This window comes from Natator depressus, chromosome 1, assembly GCF_965152275.1.
Source record: "Natator depressus isolate rNatDep1 chromosome 1, rNatDep2.hap1, whole genome shotgun sequence".
NCBI classification, from domain to species: Eukaryota; Metazoa; Chordata; order Testudines; family Cheloniidae; genus Natator; species Natator depressus.
Genome location: NC_134234.1, coordinates 131,302,622 through 131,326,595, shown reverse-complemented (window position 1 = coordinate 131,326,595; position 23,974 = coordinate 131,302,622). Strand labels below are relative to the sequence as shown.

General features: G+C 42.7%; 1 protein-coding gene across 8 annotated transcripts in view; it reads left to right on the top strand.

The window, feature by feature from the left end:
* The window catches only part of MID1 (midline 1), a 324,140-nt gene that overhangs the window by 209,461 nt on the left and 90,705 nt on the right, over positions 1 to 23,974 (top strand). For all 8 annotated transcript variants that reach the window (XM_074966579.1, XM_074966622.1, XM_074966589.1 and 5 more), the window contains one exon: positions 6,074 to 6,190. In XM_074966579.1, coding sequence (XP_074822680.1) covers positions 6,074 to 6,190 — 117 coding nt within the window. The remainder of the gene's footprint in view (positions 1 to 6,073; positions 6,191 to 23,974) is intronic.

Sequence of the window (23,974 nt, the reverse complement as noted above, 5' to 3'; positions counted from 1 at the left end):
TAGTATTGAATGATTTTGAGCGGTAGCCAGTTGTCACCTTTCTTTCAAGTTTATGTAGCCTTAGTATTATATTATTATTATATATTATATTATATATTATAAAGTATAATATAATATAAAGTATTATATTAAACCTGGCAAAATGTGTTCTAGGGAAACTTGAAATTCAATAGCTTCTTGTTCATTCCATACATGAACTTCAGAAATTAGATGAAACAGGTTTAATAAAAATTGTTAGAATACATAAATTAAGTACAATATATGCGTACATGAAGTTAATAAATTGTTACATTATATATTGCCCGATCTAAAAATTGTGTATTCTACTGCATAGATTATTCTTTTTGGTGTCAACATTGGTATTTAGTCACATTTACTTGTATAGAATATTATCGAAACACATTATCAACTGGCCGCCTTGAAGTGTGCTGATACCCAGACAATAAAAATAATATGTGTAGCCATGGTGTTTTAGGGATTATTGTGCTACAAAGAGTGTGTAATCTAGGTAAAAAATGGAATAACCATCAACTACACTAATTTACTATGTTAATATACTTATACAATTATGAGAATCTTCTTTTTAGTCCTACATCCTTTGTTTTAGTGTGTGACCTTAAGTCTGTGTTGTTTGTTCTCCCGATTCAGAATTGTTTGGTGGAGAGGAGCAGGACCGTATAACATTTAATTACGGTAACAACAGATATTGCTGTGCATGTTATGTTTTATCCTTTACTCCCTTCTTCCATGCATGAGTCATTTCAGGCATCCTCGGCTACCAAGCAAATTCTAAAATTTACTTACACAGGTTTTCTTAAGAGGGAGACCTTTGTCTGCCCCTACTAGATCTACAAGTTACCATCCATCTTTTATTTTCGGTGATCAAATAAACTCTTCAAGGCTGGAGCATAGTCATTAAACATGTCTGTAAAGCGCTTAGCATACTTTGAGTATCCTATAAATAAATAATAGTAAGTGAAGGAAAAGGTGATGTACTGTTGACTTTTGGGTGATATGCTGTATGGTGCTAGCAATGCTGCCTGAAAAAGAGTTTGAGGTGGCCTTTTTCTTGTGACTTGTATAGGGTGCATTAGGAGCATCACTTTTCTTGTGACTTTTTCCTGTTTGTGTTCTGGCACTATACAATAGTTCATTTCATACCTGTTTTTTTCCAAAGAGTACCTTAAACAAAAGTACTTTCAGAATCAGATCCTTGTGTTGGTACTTTAACTTACTGTTCCTCTTTTCCATTAGAATGATTTGATTGAGTTCCTAAGCTTTCTTCTCTGCATCTGCTGAGGTGTGAGATTTTTGTTGCAGCTAGAATTAGATTGGCACAGATATGGCCATCATTGCCTTCTGGTAAAACCTGCAAGGTTATTTACTATTTATCTTTAAAACAGTTCCTGTTCTTTCTAGGATTTTAACAATGGAAGAGAAAGGGCAAGGGGCAGTCAATATTGTTCAATAGTAACATTTTTCCCCTTAGGCAACAAGCATTAACACTATCATATGTCAACAGTTGTTTATATAAGGATATGTTTTCAAAGGTGCCTCAATCCAACTTCTAAAATTACATGCACAATTTTTCACTTGATCCGAAAAATTTGAATGTGAAAAATGGTGAGTTCAAAAAGACTCAGCAGGCAAAATCTGATGTGTAATTTGAGTGCATTCTTTTGAAATTTCTACTCTAGCCATCAGTTCCGCAGAGACAGAAAAGCAGGAGTAGCAGCATGATCTTTTAATTCAGTTTGATAGTATTTGGTGGATCAGAAGGCTCTTGAAAGACCGTAAGAATAAGGGATACAATAGGAGTGACTGTGGCTAAATTTCTCCTTTTTGAGACTTATCTTTTCAAGTATTTTTGAGATTGAGAGGGTTTTTGTTCCATAAGCAACTATAGACTCTTTTTGTGAGTGGTCTTTCTCTGACATATAAAACATCAGAGAGATGAGGTGGATGAGGTAATATCTTTTACTGGACCAATTCTGTTGGTGAGATAGACAAGCTTTCGAGCTACACAGAGCTTTTCTTCAGGTCTGGAAAATGTACTCTGGTGTCACAGCTAAATACAATACAGTTTCAAATTAAACTATATGTTCAATTTTGTAGTTAGCTGTGACACTGGACTAGAACTGAAATTGTTGCAGACAATAGATTAGAAGGGCAATGGGAATGGAGGCTTCAGCGTGGCAGTGAGAAGTGCAGGCCACCGGCTGCACAAAAATGGGGGTCACCCGGAGCCCCCACTCCTGGGACACAGGAGTGATGAAGCTGCATCCAACCCTGACACAGTGCAAGGGCCAGGCCTCCCTCAGAAACAACCCATGGCACTGCCCCTCTGCGCTGGGGCACACCGCAATAACAAGCGAGAGGGATAGAGTCTCACATGCACACCCATCCCGAGCCCCCAGTCGAGGTGTGGGCAGGCAGGTTCAGCCCAGCAGGATCCAAGTGTGGAAGGGCTTAGTGTGGGGGATCCAGGTGTGGGGGGAGGGTTCTCTGTGAGGCAATCTGGGTGCGGGTAGCTTGGTGGGAGGGTTTAGAGTCGGGGGGGGCCCTGGATGCACAGGGGCTTGTTGGGGGGGTTCTGGGTGCAGGAGCAATAGGACTCTGTGGGTGGGGGTCCAGGTGAACGTGGATAGAGCTCAGCGGGGGGGTCTGGGTGTGGGCGGGATGGGGCTTGGTAGGGGCTGTGTGTGTGGAGGGATGGGGCTTGGCAGGGGGATTCTGGAGCTGGGGGGATGGGGCTTAGTGAGGTGAGGTTCCAGGTATGTGGGGCTTGGCAGGGTGGTCAAGGTGCAGGGGGAGTGGGGCTCAGCAGAGTAGGGTTTCAAGTGCGGGGAGCTAAGTGGGGGATGGAGCTCAGCAGGGGAGTCGGGGTGAGAGGTGGAGTCTGGATGCACGGGGTTTGGATGGGCAGGGGGGCAGCTCCCTGTACAATGACTCCTCCCTCTGCAAGCTGGGGAGCTATGGGAACAGGAAGTGGGGGTGGATATGGAGCTTTCTGCAGCTGGGGTCACCGTATGGGGAGCTGCCCCCCCATATTTACCCAACCCCATGCATCCGGATACCACCCCACTCCCCAGCCAGACTTCCCTGATCCATACAGTGGAAGAGGAAGTCCCGTCTTGCACCAGCCCAGCCGGGACTAGCAGCTGGAGCCCAGCAGCTCTGGGTATAGCACAATAGCAAGTGAGAGGGACAGTCTCTCTCGCATGCATGTCCAACCTCCTCCCCCACCCTCAGGCTATGATTTATGTCTCCCTCAGCTGCTTCCAATGCCTGAACCAAAAATGCCTGCTCTGGACCACTGACCACTGTGAATCAATTATTCTATGAGGAAAGAGTAAAATCTGTGGGAGACATTAATTCTGTGCTTGTGCAGTGGCACAGAATTTCCCCAGGAGTATAATTCTGAGCTCAACTCAGGATAAATCAGGAGTATTTCCATTGAAGTCATTGGTATTATACTGAAGTATTCTAAAAACTGAAGTGAGATCAGAATCACAAAGCTCGTGCAAAAGAACTTAAATGCCTGAAAAAGTGTTTTATATCCCAAGTATGCTGGTAGCCATTTACATCCCAGTACGCTTTGTATTTAGAATGGGAATTACCATAAATATGGTAATAAATTTAACTACTACTTGCTGTAAATGCTGAGTTTTTAATGGCACCCATTGACAGTCCTAAATCTCTCATTTCTGCCATCAAAACAACAACTCTGAACAACTTTCAGAATTTGCAGATGATGGCTTATTTGTTTAGCTGAGCTGGAAAGGTTCGTAATTTACTCTTAATATAAGATAGTGGTTCTCAAACTTTTGTACTGGTGACCCTTTTCACATAGCAAGCCTCTGTGTGTGACCCCCGCTCTCTTATAAATTAAAAACACTTTTTAATAGATTTTGGCATTCATACCATTATAAATGCTGGAGGCAAAGTGGGGTTTGGGGTGGAGGTTGACCGCTCGCGACCCCCCCCCCCAAACAATAACCTCATGACCTGCTGAGGGATCCCGACCCCCAGTTTGAGAACCCCTGGTATAAGAGGAAGCAAGGGGGCAATAATGACTCAGAAGCTCCTGGGACTACTCCTGGAATAGTGCTGTTGATGGTACTGCTCCTTGTTCAGGACTGTGTCTAAAATCACAAGCTGCACCTCACCTCCTTGTATCACTTCCTATAATTGCATGTACTATATTGTAAAATCCTGAGTTTCAGACTTTTGGAATTAGTTTTAAAATATTGATGTTTTAATTCTGTGTCTAAAGATAAAAACAAGACAAGTTAGAGTTTAACAAACAACATTTTTGGATGGATTAAAATACTGTTCTCCTTAGCACTGTCATAACAGGCTCGGAATATTGGGGCTGAGGGAAATGATGACTAACTAAGTAGAGGAAATCTTTCCATGAAACTGATGAGAAAAGAGATAGCAGAACAGAAGTGTTCCCTTGTTGAAAATAACCCTGTTCTCAGGTAAATGACAGTATAATTGGTGACTTAGGACCAGATTTAGGGGCAGGTGACCAAATGGAGTGCGGGGCTTGGCGGGCACCAGGCTTGGGGTGATGTAAGTTATTCAAAAGTTTAACAAATGGGAGGGGGTGCTGAAGATGCTCCTCGCCTGGGGCGCCATTTGGTCTAGGGCTGGCCCTGGCTAGCAGTTGTCTGTGCTTGCACTGCGGCAAGCTCTTCATTGAAACTGATCCATGTGAAAGTGTCCTCTTTGATTCATGCTTTGCTTTCTTGAAACATGAGGCTGTATAACTGAGCTCTGTTGTTTAAAGGGGCCCAGACAATATGGTCAAACTTTAAAAATGATTACAGACAGACAGCTGTTTGCCACATATGTATCTTGTTCAGAAGTCATTTGCTAGAACTGTTAGGCTGTAGTCAATGACACTCTGTGCTAGCTCTGCCCCATAACCAAAAAAGATAAAAGGGAAGAATAAAACTCATAACACATTGACTCTTTCCTATCTATCTATCTGTTTATCTATAATGGTGAGTCTGTATACATAATCTGTTAAACTGTGAAATGTGTGTGTGTGTGTGTGTGTGTGTGTGTGTGTGGGAGAAATGGCAAACCATTCAAATATTTGTTAAAATATGATATTCCCCACACAAAAAAGCCTCACCATATATATTAGGAGAAATCCTTTTCAATGACTAACAGAGAGGAAGAAATTGTTAAAAGAATACATTGCTGGTGCATCCATAAGTAAAATGCAATATAAAATGAACCTAATTAAAAATAGAGGTTTTTCTGGGTATCCAACCCAAATAGATTCTGTAAAATAGAAGAGGAGAAGTTGGTGCTGATGCATGTGAATATGAAGGTTGAGGAGAAGTGGAAGATCTGCAACCCTCACTACCATCAAGGGCACACACTGTCCACAGCCACTTCACTCTCACAGCAGAGGAATATGTAGTCACAGAATGACACGCCCTTATCTTGCCCTTCCTATTTCCTGCCTCCTACTGTACATTCGTGCCTGGGGTGCTGCTGTCATGGTCACAACAAAATCGTGGTAGTTCCACTATGGGGGGTTTCGGGCCTTCCTTATCTGAAGGGGAGGGGACAGGATTTGAGTCAATAGGGTTAACTACCACGCACGTGTCTCTAAGGCTACAATTGAAGGTTTATAATTATTAATCTACAGGTTTGAAAAAGTTATCTGCAGTAGGATATAATGCCTGCATTCTGTCACTGGTCCTTCACTTCCCCCACCCCAAAGAACAATAGTTGCCCCCATAAATAAAAAATTCTGGTCTAGATACTTGGTCAAATTAGTTAACATGTACGTTGATGTTGTTTTTGTTGTACGTTTAAATGAAGGCAGAATTTTCCTACTGTTTTATTACGCCCCTCAACAAGTCTGTCTGTACTCAATGTGTTGCATCATCGCTGACCTTCTGATGCTTCTGTCGTAGCTCATGGGGCTATGTGACCTTAGTGGAAAGAACAGCTCCATCAATTCTGGCAACAGCCATCCTCATAATGCCTTTCCACTTTTTTTTTTGAATTGCCACCCAACTCACTGAATTAGCCCCTTTTTTTGCAGGGGGGAATGGTGGAGCAGCACTCCAGAAGTTCAGATGCTTTCCCAAACCTCTCGTCTAAAAACTGGACTAAAAGTCTCATGCAAACAGGATGTCATGAGATTTCTGTTTCTGGCTGGGTAAGAAATATTAGAAGAACTATTTTTATTTACTTCAGTCCTTCCAGTCCTGCCCTTGTTGCAAAAAAAATCTTACACATATTCCACAGAAATGATCAAAAAGTGCTATGTCTTTGTCATACTGTTGCCTTTTGGATCAATAACAATAGAAAAAGTTGTACTTATTGTTAAGGGTAACTATGTGAGGGGGGAAATGAGAGAAATGAAATAAAGAGTTAACTATACTTTTTTGAACCTTGAGAAGGTTTGAGTTTGGTTTGAATTTTGAGCAGAGTTTGAAATTGGCTCCTGCTTCATCCACATCAGTTTGCACATTCCCAGTTGAAACCAATGCAATTTACTTTGTCAAATAAATCACTACTGCTTTTTAGAAAAACACACAAACAAATCCCCGTCAGAGCAGTGTTGTTAGGATCCCAATGTGGTTAATTCTGCCCCACTGAAAACAATGGGGCTTTAGACTTCACCGTTTTCGTCAATGGGCACAAGACCAAAGTCCCAGTTGTTACCTACATTGACATTGCCTCTTAAATAAAAAAAAAGCCCAGTGTTAAACTCAGTAGTGTTTACAAACTAAATTATCTGCTTATAAACTAAATTATCATCAGAATTACAGATGCATGTGAAGGAGTGATTATTTTCTTAGTTACCGATGTGTATAGTTAGCAATGAAACTGTCAGTAGCAAGAAGGAAAAAGGAAAAAAGGGCACTGCTTATTTTGCACACTTTTACAGACATATTCTAGGACTGATAAGAGCTCCAATTCATCCTGAAGTCGGAGACGGAAGTTTTCTTGTTGAATGACTACTGTGCACATAGTGGGACTATTAATCTGTTGTCACGTGTTTTCCTTGGAGGAATTAGTTTCCTTCCTGAGGAGGTCCAATAGGTCAGGTAAATATCTGAGTTTGGAAGCTGTTTGTATCAGTCCTGCCCTGTTAGAATGAACATTTCTACGAAGAAACCGTGAGAGGAAAGTTCTAGGAAACCTAATCGTGCAGCTGTGCAATACAGCAATGTCGGGGAGCCATTTTAACTGTGTATGACAGATAAAAGGTCTCCTCTTTATTGTGTAATTTGAGAATCTAGCTTGTTTAGAAATCAGTATTCAGTTTTGTTTTGTTTAATAGCATTGGCTGAGTAGAGATTAAGAGCCAGATTGTGGAGCCTTTACTTAAACCAGCCCTTGTTCATGCGAGTAATCCCTGGTATTACTTGGTCAAATAAGCATTCTCCAGTGTACGGATTCTACAGTCAGGGCCTAAGAAATTTGAATCTATTACTTAATCCATCTGTTCTCTTGTTTTATACTTAGATTGTAAACATTTTGGGGCAGGGATGGTCTTTCTGTTCTGTTTGTACAGTGCCTAGCACAATGGGGTCCTGCTCCATGACTGGAGACTGGGGCTCTTAGGTCCGATGATAATACAAATACAATAATAAATTATCTCAATTATACAGTATTTACATTGGTTCATCTGGCCACACCCTGCCTTAATTTACACCAGTGCAAATCCAGAGTAATCCCATTGAAGTAATGGAGTTATTCTGGATTTGTACTGACGAAACAGAGTTCAGAATTTGATCCAGAGTGTTTTAATAAGGAACAAAACAGACAAGCGTATGCCTGTGCAGCACTGTTAAGGGCTTTCCCTGCTGTTAATACAGACCTGTACCACGAGAAGTAGAGATGAGAATCAAATCCCCACAAAGTGAGAAGTGTTTGCAGTGTGAATCTGAGGCCAAGACTACACTAGAAAAGGTTTGCCAGTGTATGCTATACAGGTCTAGCTATACTGGCAAAGCTTCCTAGTTAGGGTGACCAGATGCCCTGATTTTATAGGGACAGTCCCGATATTTGGGGCTTTTTAAATATGGGCTCGTACTACCCCCTACCTCCTGTTCCGATTTTTCACACTTGCTGTCTGGTCACCCTATTCCTAGTGTAGACACAGTTTATAACAGCAAAAAAGAACTCTTGCTTCTATATGTTATACCGGTTCCCAAAGTGAAATAACCTATACCAGCAAAACCACTTTGATGCTGGTATAACTGCATCAACACTAGGGCTTTTGCTGGTATGCCTGTGTTGCAAAAATATTACCCCCTTTGCTGACATTGCTATACTGGGGGAAGCTTCTAGTGTAGATCTGGCCTGACTCTGAAACTCTTGTTCACAAGGGTTTGTGAAAACACTTTTGATCTATCTGAGTTTGTCCCCCATCCCTGAATTTCACTTTGTGCTTTAGAGTAAAATAAAGCTCAGCCAGTTTTCTGAATCTAGCTGTAGGATCTCCAAAAAGGCTCATAAAGCTAAGCCAAACTTTTACAAACCTGCCCTGAATTTTGAGCTTGCAACCAGCTGCCAAACTGGCCATGTTTTGGTTTTCACTGCAAACATTTAACACAGTTCTAGTACTGTGTTATATAGTCTCCTTGGTTGTTTGGACAGTGATTCCCTAAAAATATCAACTTCACTTTCCAAACTGTGGATTTGATATTTATATATTTATTTTGATTTACACACTGATCCTGTTAAAAAGGAGCACCTACCCCTGCTTTAGGCACTACTTGACTATTCCTAAAAATAGAGAGCTCCTCTGTAACTCCCTTTTAATTATGAATCAACTAATTCAGAATAAACCAGCAGCAATAAACATATGGAAGATCATGAAGATCTCCCATGAGAACCTTCCCCCTCCTTCAGTCTGGAAAAACAAATGGGCTTCACAGCATGCCCTGAAAATTAGGGCTATTTCAGACCAAGAGGAGAGCGTGTTCCAAAGTATATACAAACTAATTCCTCATTGTTTTACCATAAACCGCAGTGAATCCTGATGAAATGAATACAGCTGTTGCAGTGCTGTGACATAAAAGAGAGCCAAAATATAGTAACTAATTTACTGTTCAGGGATTTTTAAAATATACATTTGGAGGAGATTCATTATTGGCAATTCTTCAGTGAGGCATTTATAAACTTATCCTCTGAGGTGATCGTATCTTCTTTCATTCTGAGAACACACAGAGAAGAAATAGAACCAGGATGACAAATGAGCAGTTAGAAATCTGCAACAAGAAACCGCAAGAACCTCAAGCTAATCCAAACCAAGCTGAAAAACCTTTTGGGAAGGAGATGAGAACTCTTTCATGGGCTGTTAGAAAAATTCACTGAGAGGCTTTCTGCTGACCAGGTCACTGAGGGCAGAGTCACCAAGGGGAGGTTGCAACAGCCACAACCTCCCATATGCTGGCAGGACTATAAGAATTCGCCCCCTAAAAGTAGGTAATGTTGGCTGGGGAGGAGTTGTGCCCAGCACTGATTCTATGCGTCCCCTCAGCAACCTCTGCTGATGGTGACCCTATGGAGCTCTGAACATAACCCAAGGATGGGCTGCCTCTTCTCGCTTCTGGTGAATGCTCCCCTGGGGTATCAGTGACTAGGATGGCACAGGGAAGTATTCCAAATACTTCAAACATCTGTAAAAAAATTCAATGATTCTGGCCCACAAAATGAATACTGCCCATACTGCAGTGTGTCTACCCCACAGATAGTCCCAACCTTTGCTCTGGCTGTTTAGAAGTAAGCAAGCAGACATCCAGAGCACCAAAGTCATGAAGAAGTGGACATAATGTCATTTACACTGCCATAAGACCACTGGCAAAAGAAAAAAACAGTTGCCTCCTGTCTTATTCTGAAGAGGGTCTAGCTTCTCATTTGTACTAATTGTGACCCCAAACTATATTCTGGCTGCAGGAAGTGGGAAAATATACAGTGCCAGAGTCCCTTCTTCAAGTGTTCTGATGTTCACTGTGTTTGGTATGTTGACTAGAAAATTGCTATTTGTTACAAAACTATGCATAAAAATTGTAGAAGTACATGATTAAATAGGTGAAATGGATATTAAAGCTGGTGAGATGAGGGTAAAGCATGATTTGAACTGTGTTAACTGAAATTGGTGTGAACCAGGGTGTGATGGGGTATACTAGGCCCTTTAAGGCAAAAGGCTAGAAAATGAGTAATGAAGGTGGGTCCCCAGGTCTTCCTAGAAAGGCTGCAGGGAAGAAGCCAATCAGAGCTCAGCAGGCTCAGCTAAAAGGAGTTAGTTCCTGGCAGGTACTAGAGGAGCAGGGAAGGTGCTCTTTGCTGGGGTTTGAGACAGAACCAGAAGGCTGGTTGTGGTGACATGGGCATTCTGTGGGGAAGAACTTCAGTCCTGAGGTAATGGTGAAGAGGAAGGGACTACAAGGGAAATGGCCCAGGGAATAGCAACAGCTATATATAAGGTCCCTGGGTTGGGACCTAGAGTAGTGGGTGGGCCCAGGTACTGACACTGGCAGGATGACCTAAGCCCCAAGAAGGGGATAAGACTTGTTTATAACCCCAAGAGAAGGGCAGGATCTAAAAAAAATCTCCAGGGAGAATGCTCTGGGGGCACTGCTCTAAACCAGGGCAGACAGGGAGTTAAAGCTAGCCCAGAAGGGTCTGAGGACTGAGCCCAGAGACCAGGCTAAAGACACTACTTAGGGCATAGGGTCAGGCCCTGTTGGACCTTTTACCCTGGAAGGGGTTTGTTTGTTGACATGTTGACTGTGTGACTTGGCTGGATGGCAGAGCCACTGAAAGGCAGTGTTGGCAAGGGCAATAGCTGAGGGGGCACAGCGAAAAGAGAGAGAGAGAGTGTGCAGGTTTGCACCTACCCAACACGAGGCGCTCACGAGCGGTGAGTGTGCACCACCACATGGGGCTTAGGTTGAGTCAGTTTTTACAAGACCAGAGAATATGACTTTAGACTTGCACACCAGATACAGTAACTCCCCCACTTAACGGCCTCACACTTAACGTTGTTTCGATCTTACAACCCTGCTCCATTACAGAACATGCACGTTTAAAGTTGTGCAATGCTCCCCTATAATGTCGTTTGGCCACCTGCTTTATCCATGGCTGGCAGCCCCTCTACGCGCCCCCCCCCCCCCCCCCGCCAGCACCTCCCGCCCGCTGGCAGACCCCGTGGATCAGCACCTTCCCCGTGCTCCCCCTGCCTCCTGCTCGCAGCAATCAGCTGTCTTGAGGCATTCAGGAGGGTGGGGGAGGAGTGAGGACGCGGCGCCTAGCCTCCTCCCTCCCTCCCTGCCTCCTGAATGCCGCAAACCGGAAAGCAAACATTTTGTTTCAAGGAGAGGAAAAGATATTAGCAGAAGGGAAATGGTAACAGTGGGCAGCTCAAAGCAACAGGGTATATCCAGCACAACCAGATTAGGTAGTGTAGAGCTACAAAATAATATTTAAGATGGAAAGCTTACTCTGGAAAGACATTCCTAATGGTCCTTATTTGGCAGAAGCTGAAAACTAGGAACTTAGTATGTGAGTGATAGACAGAATTATCTCCTTTATTAAAGAAAGACATCTCTGTACTTTGAGAGGATTTATTGAGGACATCTGAGGGTGTCCACTAATTCTTTCTGAATCCAGAGACAAATTGAAATAGAGGAGAGCTGATCTAACAGCTGACACCAGACTGTGGAAGAACTGAGACAAAGCAGACAAGAGGGGAAAACCGAGCCCTGTATCAACCCAGCTTCTTCACCTTGTAGCAGCAATTGAACAGCTACACAGAATAACCATTCAGTCACACACAGCTATAAGCATTGTGCCTTGCTGGAGCTAATAGCTAAGACATACAACGTTAGCCTACAGTTAAAACCCTCAACAAAATGCAGTCTAAATCTATAGTCTGAAAACCTCTTCAAGAGTAAAGATAACTTTCGTGATTTAGCTCTTACCCTAAAAATGGGCTCTTACTAGAATAAATGCTGTTAACACACATAGAATTGCATTGTGTATTGTAATATGTCCTGCCTTTTGATATTTTGCTTTTTATTACAATTAAAACTAGTTTAATATAGGGCAAGTCCTTTAGTCCCCTAGCTTGGACTTCAAAGAAGATTTTTCTTCTTTTCTTTTCTGTAGAAAAGGCAAACTTCTGATAAAACTTTGTCTAATTTTGTTTCCAAGTGACCAATAACAGTTAACATATTGAATGCCCATAAAGAGAATTGAAGAAGATTGGTCATACTTGGTCAAACCAACGGTCCATCTAGCCCAGTATCCTGTCTTCCGAGAGTGGCCAATGCCAGGTGCCCCAAAGGGAATGAACAGAACAGGTAATCATCAAGTGATCCATCCCCCGTCGTCCATTCCCAGTTTCTGGCAAACAGAGGCTAGGGACACTTCAGAGCATGGTTTCATATCCCTGTCCATCCTGTCTAAAAGCTATTGGTGGATCTATTCTCCATGAACTTATCCAGTTCTTTTTTGAATCCTGTTATAGTCTTGGCCTTCACAACATCCTCTGGCAAAGAGTTCCACAGGTTGGCTCTGCATTTTGTGAAGAAATACTTCCTTTTTGTTTGTTTAAAACCTGCTGCCTATTAATTTCATTTGATGACCCCTAGTTGTTGTGTTGTGAGGAGTAAATAACACTTCCTTATTTACTTTCTCCACACCACTCATGATTTTGTAGACCTCTATCATGTCCCCTCTTAGTTGTCTCTCTTCGCAGCTGAAAAGTCCCAGTCTCATTCATCTCTCCTCATACGACAGCCGTTCCATACCCCTAGCTGTAAGTAGATCAGTATGAGGAGCTCGGGCTGAATTTTTCAAATTTCAATTTTGCAACGAAAAGACAGTGATGAATTTTTCATGAAAAATTGTCTTTTTTTGGCCGGCTGTAATTAAGAGTAAAAGCTGGTTAGTGCAAACATGGAGCTTAAATGGTATATTTCTGTACCTTTGTGTGCTAAATCTAATTCTTAGGATCATGTTTCCAGTGTGCATATTCACTATTACGGATTCAGTTCAGAAATAGCTTTCTGTGAGTATTTTATGCCATGCTTCCTCAGATGAGTTCTCTGACACTTGAGTGCACAGACAGCATTGTTAGAGCATGCCAAAAGATTCCTTTACTTTATGCCTACTATTCTTTGTTCCTTATGTTTTGTCCAGATGGTGAAAGCATTCCTCAGTAACTGCTGATCTGAGCAATGCAGGCTGGCTTGGATGTAAAAGAACAAGAATGTTTGGGGGGGGGGGGATTTGGACTTTTGACCAAAACCCCCTAAAATTTTAAAAAGACAGAAAAATACTATGATCAGACTGTCATGAGTTTATGTTCAGCAGTAACTTTCAAAGAACGACTTGTAAGAATCTTAAAATGTTTTTTTCTTCAATGTAGAAAGGCTAAGTGTGATTACCTCCACTTTCTTAACTTTTGCTGTTGTATTAAAACTGCTTAATATCTCTTACATCATAAGTATGAGGCAAGAAAAAAATGGCCCGTTACATCCTTTTGTTGCTCACCATTAGTCAGTAAGCATGAATTCCTTTTTTGGACATAATTATAAGAGATATAAGAGCTAGTATTTGGCCTAAAGGTAAACGTTTTACCAGCATGAATCTATTGTAGCAACAAACTGAAGTCTTTTGAATTCAAACCAGAAGGGGAAGAGAGGAGATAAATGGGGAGGGTGGGATTTATAGGTCAGTCATTGATTTCATTTAATTCATTTTTTGTGTAGCTTTAGGAGTACAAAGCTGTCTGAGATTTACAAAAACAAACATTAATTTTTCTTTCATAGTGTTGCCAAATTACAGAGTGCTGGCAACCCTAGCAAAGAGTATTCACAAGCACCTTTCTATGGACAAACAGCCTTGCCTCATACTGATGAATCTGGACTTTTACACTTAGTATCTTAGGCTGTTTCAGCATTACTACAGGGTGGAATGGCTCTTTCTGCCTTAACTTTATCACACATTAGTGCAGTGATTGCTTATTGTCTGACAAATCCCTATGATTTCTTTTTTAGTATTTATAAGCGTAATCGTAGATTTCTCTTTGGCATATATTCTGTCTTGCCTCAGATAGAGAAACCTGGCCAGCTTTAAAGGCCCACTGTAAAATTTTCAAAAGCACCCCAGTCACTTAGGGTGCAATCCACAAATCAATTGAAGGGCCTAATTTCCAGACTTAGGTGTCTAAATCCCCATGCGTGGCATCACTGTGATCCATGAAACTCCTTCTTGGCTGCTGCCTAGTCCTGTAGGTGCTTAAACTCACTCAGCATCTAACTTTCTGCTGTAAAAGTTCTCTAGGCACCTAAGTTTTAGACCCTGGGTCATGTGTACGGCTGCCTCCTCTCGATGCCCAGGCACCTATCTTCCCGTCTAAGCCCCAGAGCAAATAATGAACAGGGAAGCTAGGTGCTCGTCTGCCTCAATATCACATATGGGATCCAATCCAGGAGATGGCCTCTAAGAATGCCTACTGGATCTGGTCCCATTCAAAATCCTATTGGAGGAGGAGGTGGGGCTGATTCTCATCTTATAATGTTTAGCCCAGTGGTTAGAGCACTTACCTGGGATGTGAGAAACTCAGGTTCAATTCCCGCCCCTCCTCTGCTAAAGGGAGATCCAGGATTGGAATGGAGCTGGGATGGGGGGTGTTTAACCACTGAACTGTGGGATAGCCTCATGTGTGGCTGTCTCAGGGTCTGCTGTTGAATAAATAAAGAGCCACTGGGAGCAGGGGGACTGGATTCTGGGTCTCCCACATGGATGTCCTAACCACTGGACTACAATCATTTTCTCACTCTGTCTGCCCCAATGACTGCTCCACTGTAACTAAATACTTAAATAATCATCATTGTGAGAGAGGGAATGATACTATAGTCCAGTGGTTAAGGCACCCACCTGGGAAATTGGAGACCCCAGGTCCAGTCCCCACACAAAGTGGAGCTTTATCAGCAGGAAAGATTGAGGGAGACCCACATCTGAATATCCCATAGCTCTGTGGTTAGAGCACCCTCCTGAGAGGTAGGTGCTTAGGGCCAGATTTTGCCACCCTTATTCACTAGAAATAGAACCTTATTCTGTGAACATGCTTTCAATAGAACTAATCAGAGTAAAATACTACTCAATGTCAGAGTGGCTAACTCTGGCCCTTACTAAACTGAATCTCCTGCAGAGGAGAGTTTCCAAGCAATGCCTTATTTTTTCATTTGCATTGTCCAAGAGAGTCCTATCTTTTAGGTAGACTTCTTTAAGAGGGATTCAGCAAGTTAAGACAACACTGAATTCGTTGGCATGGCAAGCCTGCAGTTTGGCCAGAGATGAAGTCTGACTAACTTGTATAGTAACAATAGTTCTCTGATACTGAGATTTGGGAGGGATGACCAGAAGCAGGTGTTTCAATCTAATATATAAGAGAATGGCAAACGAAAAAGCCATTGCCCAGGACAGCCATTACATGAGACAAATTGTCAAAGCCTCGAATCATCCTGGCCCAATGGGGGTTGTTGTCAATTATGTCTGGGGTAACTTTTGTGAGGTCATTAGCTCTGTTCTCTTTTGAGTAGTGTTCACTCGTTAAGGCGCTGCAGGTCAGATGATTAGTTAGAGGGAAAGCTAATGGGTCAGGATTCTAATGAAGGGCATTTACATAGGTTTTTGGGAGCTTTGCAAATCCCAAAGTTGATTTCCTGTTCCCAGGTGTCCCGGGATTTAAAGAGATGTTCATATTCCCCTCCCCTCCTGTAAGCTATTTAGTGGAATGACCAGTTAACAGAATTCACACTTAAATTGTTCTTCTGAGGTGATCTCTAGAGTTAGCACCCTATTAGGCACCTACCACACTTAGGAGCTCTGAATACATAATAATTTAAAAATAAATAACTGAGCTGATGGAGGAAGGGAAAGAGTTCACATCTCTCTAAGCTATTGTTTCAGGTAGAGTCCTACGTGGGACTGCTGTAGAGCCTGGCAGAGGGATTGAGATCCTGCGGGTCCTGCAGGACCCGCTACCAGAACAGTGAGAGCAGGTGGGAGTGGGATTAAAGAATAGTCCCACACACAGCTCTAGTTTGAGGCTCTTTGTCAGCAGACTCAGACAACACAGTATTAGTTACATCAGTTCATATTTGGAAGGTTTTGTTCACAACCCTAAGGGAAGGACACTCAATTATTCTAAAATGAAAGTGTAGATTCTGATTAAACCGATAGCATATGCCTCCTTGTCCCATTTAGATCCACCACCACTTGGAGACTCTCTACTGAATGCCTCTGCTAGTACACTCAAGTCTCAAAATACTCTGAGGCTTCTGTTGTTTGTGAACCACAACGGAATAAGAATTGAATTGCTCTGAGGCTTTCTGTCAGAGTATGCCATTCAGCCTGATGTGTGACTGATTTGAAAGCCTCAAGTGACATGTGAACTAAAAGCAGAGGGGAGAAGTAGAGAAGCTGCAAAACCTCATGACAACAGATTTCTAAATGTATGAGAAGGGAGACAGACACTGCTGGAAGAAGAGGAGTAAATAGAGATGAAGAAAACTGGATAGGTTGGGTGGTGCCTATCTGAACTTCTTCATCCCATGAAAGGGCTGAACTTTACACCACCTTGTTCTTTGCAAGATTTTCAATAGATCCTGGATCTAGCTAGGCCACAAATACCAGAAGAAAAACTTCTTACAGTTTTTCTGCACTTCTGCTTCCAATTGTGGCTGAAACCAGGAAGCATGAGGCTTATTAAACTTGAATATGGGGAGCCAGGCTGGGAATAAAAATTAGCCTAACTATTGTATACTTCAGAAGGTTGCTTTTTGGTTTTGTTTAACTCGTGATTGAAACTAGTTTCCTGTAGAGGTGGTGCTTTCCTCCCCTCCCCGCAACTTTGGAGTTCAAATAAAAAGGGAGCTGAATCCAAAATGTCCCTGGTGTTGCACAGCTCCTATTTAACCAAATATTTTAAAAATGGAATGTTTCAATTTTATTTGGGGGCATAGGGGAATCTAGTTAGAATGAGCAAATCTTTTGGGAGTGGTTATTGTTTAAACCACTTTATCAATTTCCAATCATAAAGTATTTAATAAAGAAAATAGTCTTGCTTAACCTGATTGCATAAGTTAATACTTTGAGCAATACACAGTGCTAGCTGATAATTCATCTTTGCAAAGGAAGATTTGTTTTAATGAAAGTTAATAGCCTCCACTAAGTTAAGACATTGCAGTTTGTCACTTCTTTGTCAGTTGATATGCTGAGATCTGTGCATATATGCTTACACTTACAGTAGTAGGCTTTAGCTTTATATTGGTGCATGGCTGTTACACATCTGCATTGCATATGTTTCTGAAGGTGTTTTCTGTTAATAGTGGGGTGGAGTTTGGAAAGGATGACTGGCACATGAGACCAGTTGCAGCTCCCTAATCCTGAGCTGCCCAGCTCCCTAATCCTGAGCTGCACTAGCATAGGATCCAGGTGTACGTTGGGATTCCATCCATGACCTCTTTCCACTCAGCTTCCCAAGAACTCAGTTTGACTCCAGACTTCGTCACTCAGGTACCTTTATTTGTCATACAGCAACACTACGCTGAGCTGATCAGACTTAAATATGGGGTGTCTGTGGTGTGAATGAAGGGTATATTGCATCTCCAAAGTTACAGAGAAACCCTCTCCCTTTATATACATTTACACATCTCGGTGCATTTACTATAAACTACATCACACATTTTTTGATTGGCTAGGTTACTTTGCAGGAACCAATTGCTGTGCAGCATGTTCTGTCCATGTATTGTTCATGCTTGACTACTCCTTACTTTATCTCTACATTCCTAATTTACCTTATCCATTGTTGTTCTTGTTCATAGTAAATGGTTCCCTGGTGTTCTCCCTCTCACCTTAGCTAGCTCAGACATTCTGTCTTCTTATCCTACTGATCTATTTACTTATCTTATTTAGCACAAAACCATCTGTTTTCAACCTAATGATCTCTTTACCTTCCTAAGTCTATCTTTCAAGAAATGAGGCCTCTCTCCAGGTGTTAATTACTCATGTCAGGCCAGACCTCAGCTACAGTTTAGCGTAGACTCCACCATACCCCATCCCTGACAAGATCCTAATGCATCCCCTATACCAGGGTTCGAGGGCTGGTACAGGAGGCAGTGAAGCCACTATAATTAGCTTTCCATCAGCAAAAAGCTCCCCTGCACAGACAGAATTATCAAATGGCCATCTCTGGATACATTTGGTCCACTTCATGGCAACAGCTTACCAGAGAAGCTGGCTCTGTGGGGAAAAATCATCAGTGAATGTAGATAAAAGGCCAGCTTTCCCACTGGGAGTTTCTCTGCTCAGTAGACTATCAAGTTTGCCAACAAGCCACACCTGTACAGTAGTTGTGAAGGTAAAAATATGATTAGGAGATAGTGTGGAAATAGCACCTCTTGGTAACAGAACTATTTCTCCCTTATTTCATTCATTTTAACTGGTAGCCTCAAAGATTATGGTGCAAATAAGTGACATTTATGTCACACTTTTCATCTAATGTTCCCAAAGCACTCATCTTACCTGACATAAGCCAATAATAAGAATTATGTATTATTGTTTGATTTCTAATGATCTACATAAAAGACAGTATCTACCTTGAAGAGCAATATTCTGGGTTTCATGACTTCTGAGTTCTTGCTTTCTATGCCATAGTTTTCACATCCAGAGAATGAGGGGAATGTTACTTACTTAGATTTCTCAACCACATAATGGTGTTGCTTCTGAATCTTCTAGTGCATTTCTCCATTCAAACTTTAGTTTGACATTGAACCAAATTGAAATTCATGACTCTAATGGATTTTCAAATATTTCTGATGTAGACATTCAGAAGGCAAGTGATATGTGAATTGGCTTCTTGCATCAGTGAACATCAAGGTTTGTGGTACCTTGGAATAATTATTGATCTCTCGTCAGTATAGCTTGTTAATTGACAGAACTGAAGGGTTGCTTAATATTGTTATGGGAGCATATAAATGGATAAGTGAAGCATAAGGAGTCTTGCTCATCATTAGCTGTTTTGATGGTACTAGTGCATGTCAAGGCAGATCTGCATTTTAGTGCCAGTTCACCTTTACAAAGAGAGAGGGAAATCTGATGTGTAATCAATGGAAGAAAACTAGAGTAAAAAAAGTAGAAGGGGGGTGAGGGAGAACCATTTTAAGGCCTCAATCGTGTACTATTGAAACCAGTGGGAGTGTAACAGTTTAAGGCAGGGATCCACAACCTTTGGCATGCGGCCCGCCAGGGTAAGCACCCTGGCTGGACGGACCGGTTTGTTTACCTGCCGTGTCCACAGGTTTGGCCGATCGCAGCTCCCACTGGCTGCGATTCGCTGCTGCAGGCCAGTGAGGGCCGTGGGAAGCAGCGGCCAGCATAGCCCTCAGCCTGCGCCACTTCCCTCAGGCCCCATTGGCCTGGGACGGCGAACCGTGGCCAGTGAGAGCTGTGATCGGCCAAACCTGTGGACGTGGCAGGTAAACAAACCCGCCCAGCCCGCCAGGGGGCTTACCCTGGCAGGCCGCAGGCCAAAGGTTGCTGATCCCTGGTTTAAGGGCCAGGAAACCTGGGGCTAGCCAGCCCTGTTTATTCAGCACACCTGTGCAATAATTAACTGCATTTTAGGCAGAGTGGAATGGACTAATTAGGGTCAGGTGACAGCCTGAAACACCTGGGCCTCATAAAAGGGCTGAGAAGAGTCAGTTTGCAGGAGAAACCACATGGAGCAACCTGGGCTCCTGTGAAAGGCCCTAAAACAGGATTTGGATGAGGTGTTGAGATAATGAGGGGATTCCAGAGAAGGAGCCTGGGAGTCAGGGCCAAAGAGAGAGAGAGAGAAAAAAAACTTAAAGGTAGCCTAGAAGGGGCTGGCAACAGAGCCCCAGAGGGCAGGCTGAAGAGGAGCCCAAGTGGGTGTTTCAGGGTAACTGCAACTGTATCTCTCCCCCTCCATGTTCCTCTCCAGGAGTTTCTAGTCAGGTCTCCAGCCATCACTGGTCTCTAGGCAGGGACCCTTGTCCCACTCCCTTCTGACAACAGGTTTTAAGGCTCCACTGCTTTCTGTCTTATACTGTGATATCTCTAGTAGCCAGTCTGCATAATGGCCAGCACCTGTGCTTTGATTTCTCTCTGAGGGTTATGAACAGTATACTGCCAACAGTTACCACACAGCTTTTTTTTTTAAGCAAGCTGTCAAGGTTCCTTCCCCTCTCTGAACTCTAGGGTACAGATGTGGGGACCTGCATGAAAACCTCCTAAGCTTACTTTAACCAGCTTAGGTTAAAATTTCCCCAAGGTACAAACTATTTTACCTTTTGCCCTTGGACTTTATCACTGCCACCATCAAACGTCTAACAGGTATATAATTGGGAAAGAGCGCGTTTGGAAACATCTTTCCCCCCCAAAATCCTCCCAAACCTTACACCCCCTTTCCTGGGGAAGGTTTGACAAAAATCCTCACCAATTTGCATAGGTGAACACAGACCCAAACCCTTGGATCTTAGAACAATGAAAAAGCATTCAGATTCTTAAAAGAAGAATTTTAATAGAAGAAAAAGGAAAAAGAATCACCTCTGTAAAATCAGGATGGTAAATACCTTACAGGGTAATCAGATTCAAAACACAGAGAATCCCTCTAGGCAAAACCTTAAGTTACAAAAACAGGAATCTACATTCCATTCAGCACAGCTTATTTTCTCAGCCATTTAAAGAAATCCGAATCTAACGCATATCTAGCTAGATTACTTACTAAGTTCTAAGACTCCATTCCTGTTCTGTCCCTGGCAAAAGTATCACCCAGACAGAGAGAGAGGCTTTGTTTCTCCCTCCCCCCAGCTTTTGAAAGTATCTTGTCTCCTCATTGGTCATTTTGGTCAGGTGCCAGTGAGGTTATCCTAGCTTGTTAACCCTTTACAGGTGAAAGGGTTTTTCCTCTGGCCAGGAGGGATTTTAAAGGTGTTTACCCTTCCCTTTATATTTATGACACAAGCACATTTATTCTTGTGGTAAAAACATGTCAGAAATAGGGCAGACAATTCCCCCCCCCCGTCCCAAACGGGCGGTTTTAATCTATAATTAGATTCACCGAGCCAGTAACAAAAGAGCTTCTGCAGCACCACACTGGTTAAACAGAAGCCAAACAGTCACCTTTAGGCATTCCAGCCCTTGGCTCCCATCCAGACAAACAGGCCTAATATAGTGAGAGGTTACTGATAACTCATTTTGCCATATATGACGTTCTTACTGATCCCAAAGGGTCAGATACTTATCCCAGATGAATGTGCATCTCAGATCTTACCTAAATATCATGCTGTCAGCTGGATTGGTAGTAAACTAACCGAAGATTTAACAATAAAAGAGTTATAAATGGTTAATAGATCATATATACACAAATGATTGCAAAGTTCTTAGATCAGGTTTGTAGCAGTGATAGAATAGGCTGCTGGCTTGCAAAAGTCTGTCTGGTGACTTCCAAAAGATTGGCAGGCCCCCAATCCATAGTTTAAGATGCTCCTTTTAGTTGTAAATCCACAGTCTAGAGAATTAGAACAGGAAAGAGGCAACATGGAGATGTCTCGTGTGTCTTTTTATATCCTCTGCCATGTGCATGGAATTTTACTGTCCCAAACAAAGCCCACAGCCTCTGTATATGGAAAGTGGCCGGTCCAAGATGGAGTCCAGGGTTACATAAGCATATCCTTACATGGTTTGCTGAATCACACAGAGTGGCCATTGGCTCTTCGCTGTCTGAGGCGTCCTCAGGAACAGCTATCTGGACGGGATGTGTTTCTTCAATGGTCTGTTGAGAGCTGAGTGTCCTTGATGGGCCATCCATACATAGCTGTCTAGCCCTGATGTAAATGTATCTGGGGTGTGTCACCCAGGAATACAACACAGGTTTAAGTTGTATTTAAACAAGTACATAGCTAATATTCATATACAAAGATGATCCATGTATATACACAGGATAATCATCTTAGCAAATCATAACTTTTCTATTGACACCTTACATGACATACTTTGTACAAGATCTTTGCAATTGTATAACATTGATACAAATGGTCATCTATCTTATACACATCACAACACCTGCAGCACCAAGTCCTGACACCAAAGTGTGCCAAGGCAGTGGAACTGCTGACAAAGTTGTACCATTAACTTCAGTGGGAGCAGGAACAAGCTGTGACAGATGTGGCAACGTCTTGCAATATCTCTGAGAGATCATACTGTATTAAGTTTATGTATGGTTGTGGGCAAGAGATTGCATGTAATTTAATGGGGGTGAATGACCACAGCCTTCCAGGAACTAAGACCAGTGTGGGGTGAATAGGCAAATTAACTGAGGTAGTAACATCTCCAGAGAGGTATCACTACCTAGAGAGGCTTGCATATATTGGTTCAAACTGAATTTGTCAGAGACCAATGTCAAAGAAAGGAATTTTGGATGAATAGCTTGAGTTCAAACTGACTCAGGGCCTTCTTTCTTATCTGGCCTAACGGGGGGACCAGAATCCTCTTGGAAGGGTTGGAAGGACTGACATCTACCTGAGCTTGGAGTTGTGGTAACCTCTGAAAAACTTTTTAGCATGCATTGAAGTTCTTTTATTGTTTTTTAATATGTATTTTCTGTAAGGTTTTCACCTTACGAATTAATATGCTTGCTTAGAAAGAGCTGTGTGGTAATCTATGATTGTCGGCAATTATGCTGTTATAGCCTCTGGAGAGAAAGCAAAGCACAAACACTGGCCTGTTAGCCAGTCTGGCTTGATGGGAATAACACAGTGCAGATAGGGAAATGTGCAGCCCGAAAAAACCCTGTTCAGTACAGGAGGGAAAGAGAGATGCCACCAAGATGAGGTGATGGCTGAGAAGCCAGTACCCTAAAAGTGGGTGACCTTGGTGGACCACGGAAGGGGAATACAAGTGCAGTTGCCCTGAACTGTGACACAAGTCCCTTAGTCCCACATCTTATAACAAATTGTATTGCTGTCATTATAAAATAGTGCTCTTTTTGTTACATTTTTTCCACATCAAAATGCTCAAGCACTAGAAAGTCATTCCCCAGACTAGCATTTAGTCCCCGGAGTCCAGGGAGATTACTGAAGAACCCAGGAAGCTGAGTAACACATACCGCCTCCTCAGCCACCCTGGAACCTGCATGGCACATATCAAAAGCGCAGGTTTCTTGGGAAGAGAGACAAGCTTTTCCTGTGAGGTGGCTTAGGGTCTCAGGAGGGGAGATGTAGCATGGCTGGGGTGGGATCCAGCTGGCCTGGGCCTCCTCCGGCCGTGGGGGGGATGGGACAGTTGAGGCTCAGGGCTTCTCTGGGGGACCTCAGGTGGAAGGGATAGGACAAAGGGGGGCTAGCCTCCCTGAAGAAGGGCTCCACCTGCTGCCAATGAACACGTGTCCTCTCTCCTATGTAGTCAGCCCAGACTGAGCTGAGCTGCTCCCTCTTATACTCTGGTTCCAACTGGAGCATGAGGGGGCATGGCTTCCTCAGCCCACAGTATGGGGTTAACCTCTTCCTGTCCATTGTGGAACAGGTCATAGCTGGGTTGCAGTATCTTCCATTTTTTACTGGGTTTTTGATTATAACAGGAGGCATCCAGCTTCAGCTACCTCTACTTCCCCTTTCCTTCTTATTTCTTTTTATCTATTAATTCTGATATAAGCTCAGGAACACGATAAAAAAGATCTAACACTCAGTGAAATGCACACAGCAAAAAGCAGCAAGGAAATGTTGGACTACAGCAACACAGGCACAAACATTACAGTTAATAGATGTCAATGGCTTTAAGAGCTTCAACCCTTAGTGCCCCACATGAATATAGAACATGGCCATTCTTCTAGCAGTGCTTGTGGTTTTGCTATAAGAATCCCCTGAACACTTCTGCAAAGAGTCCCCTG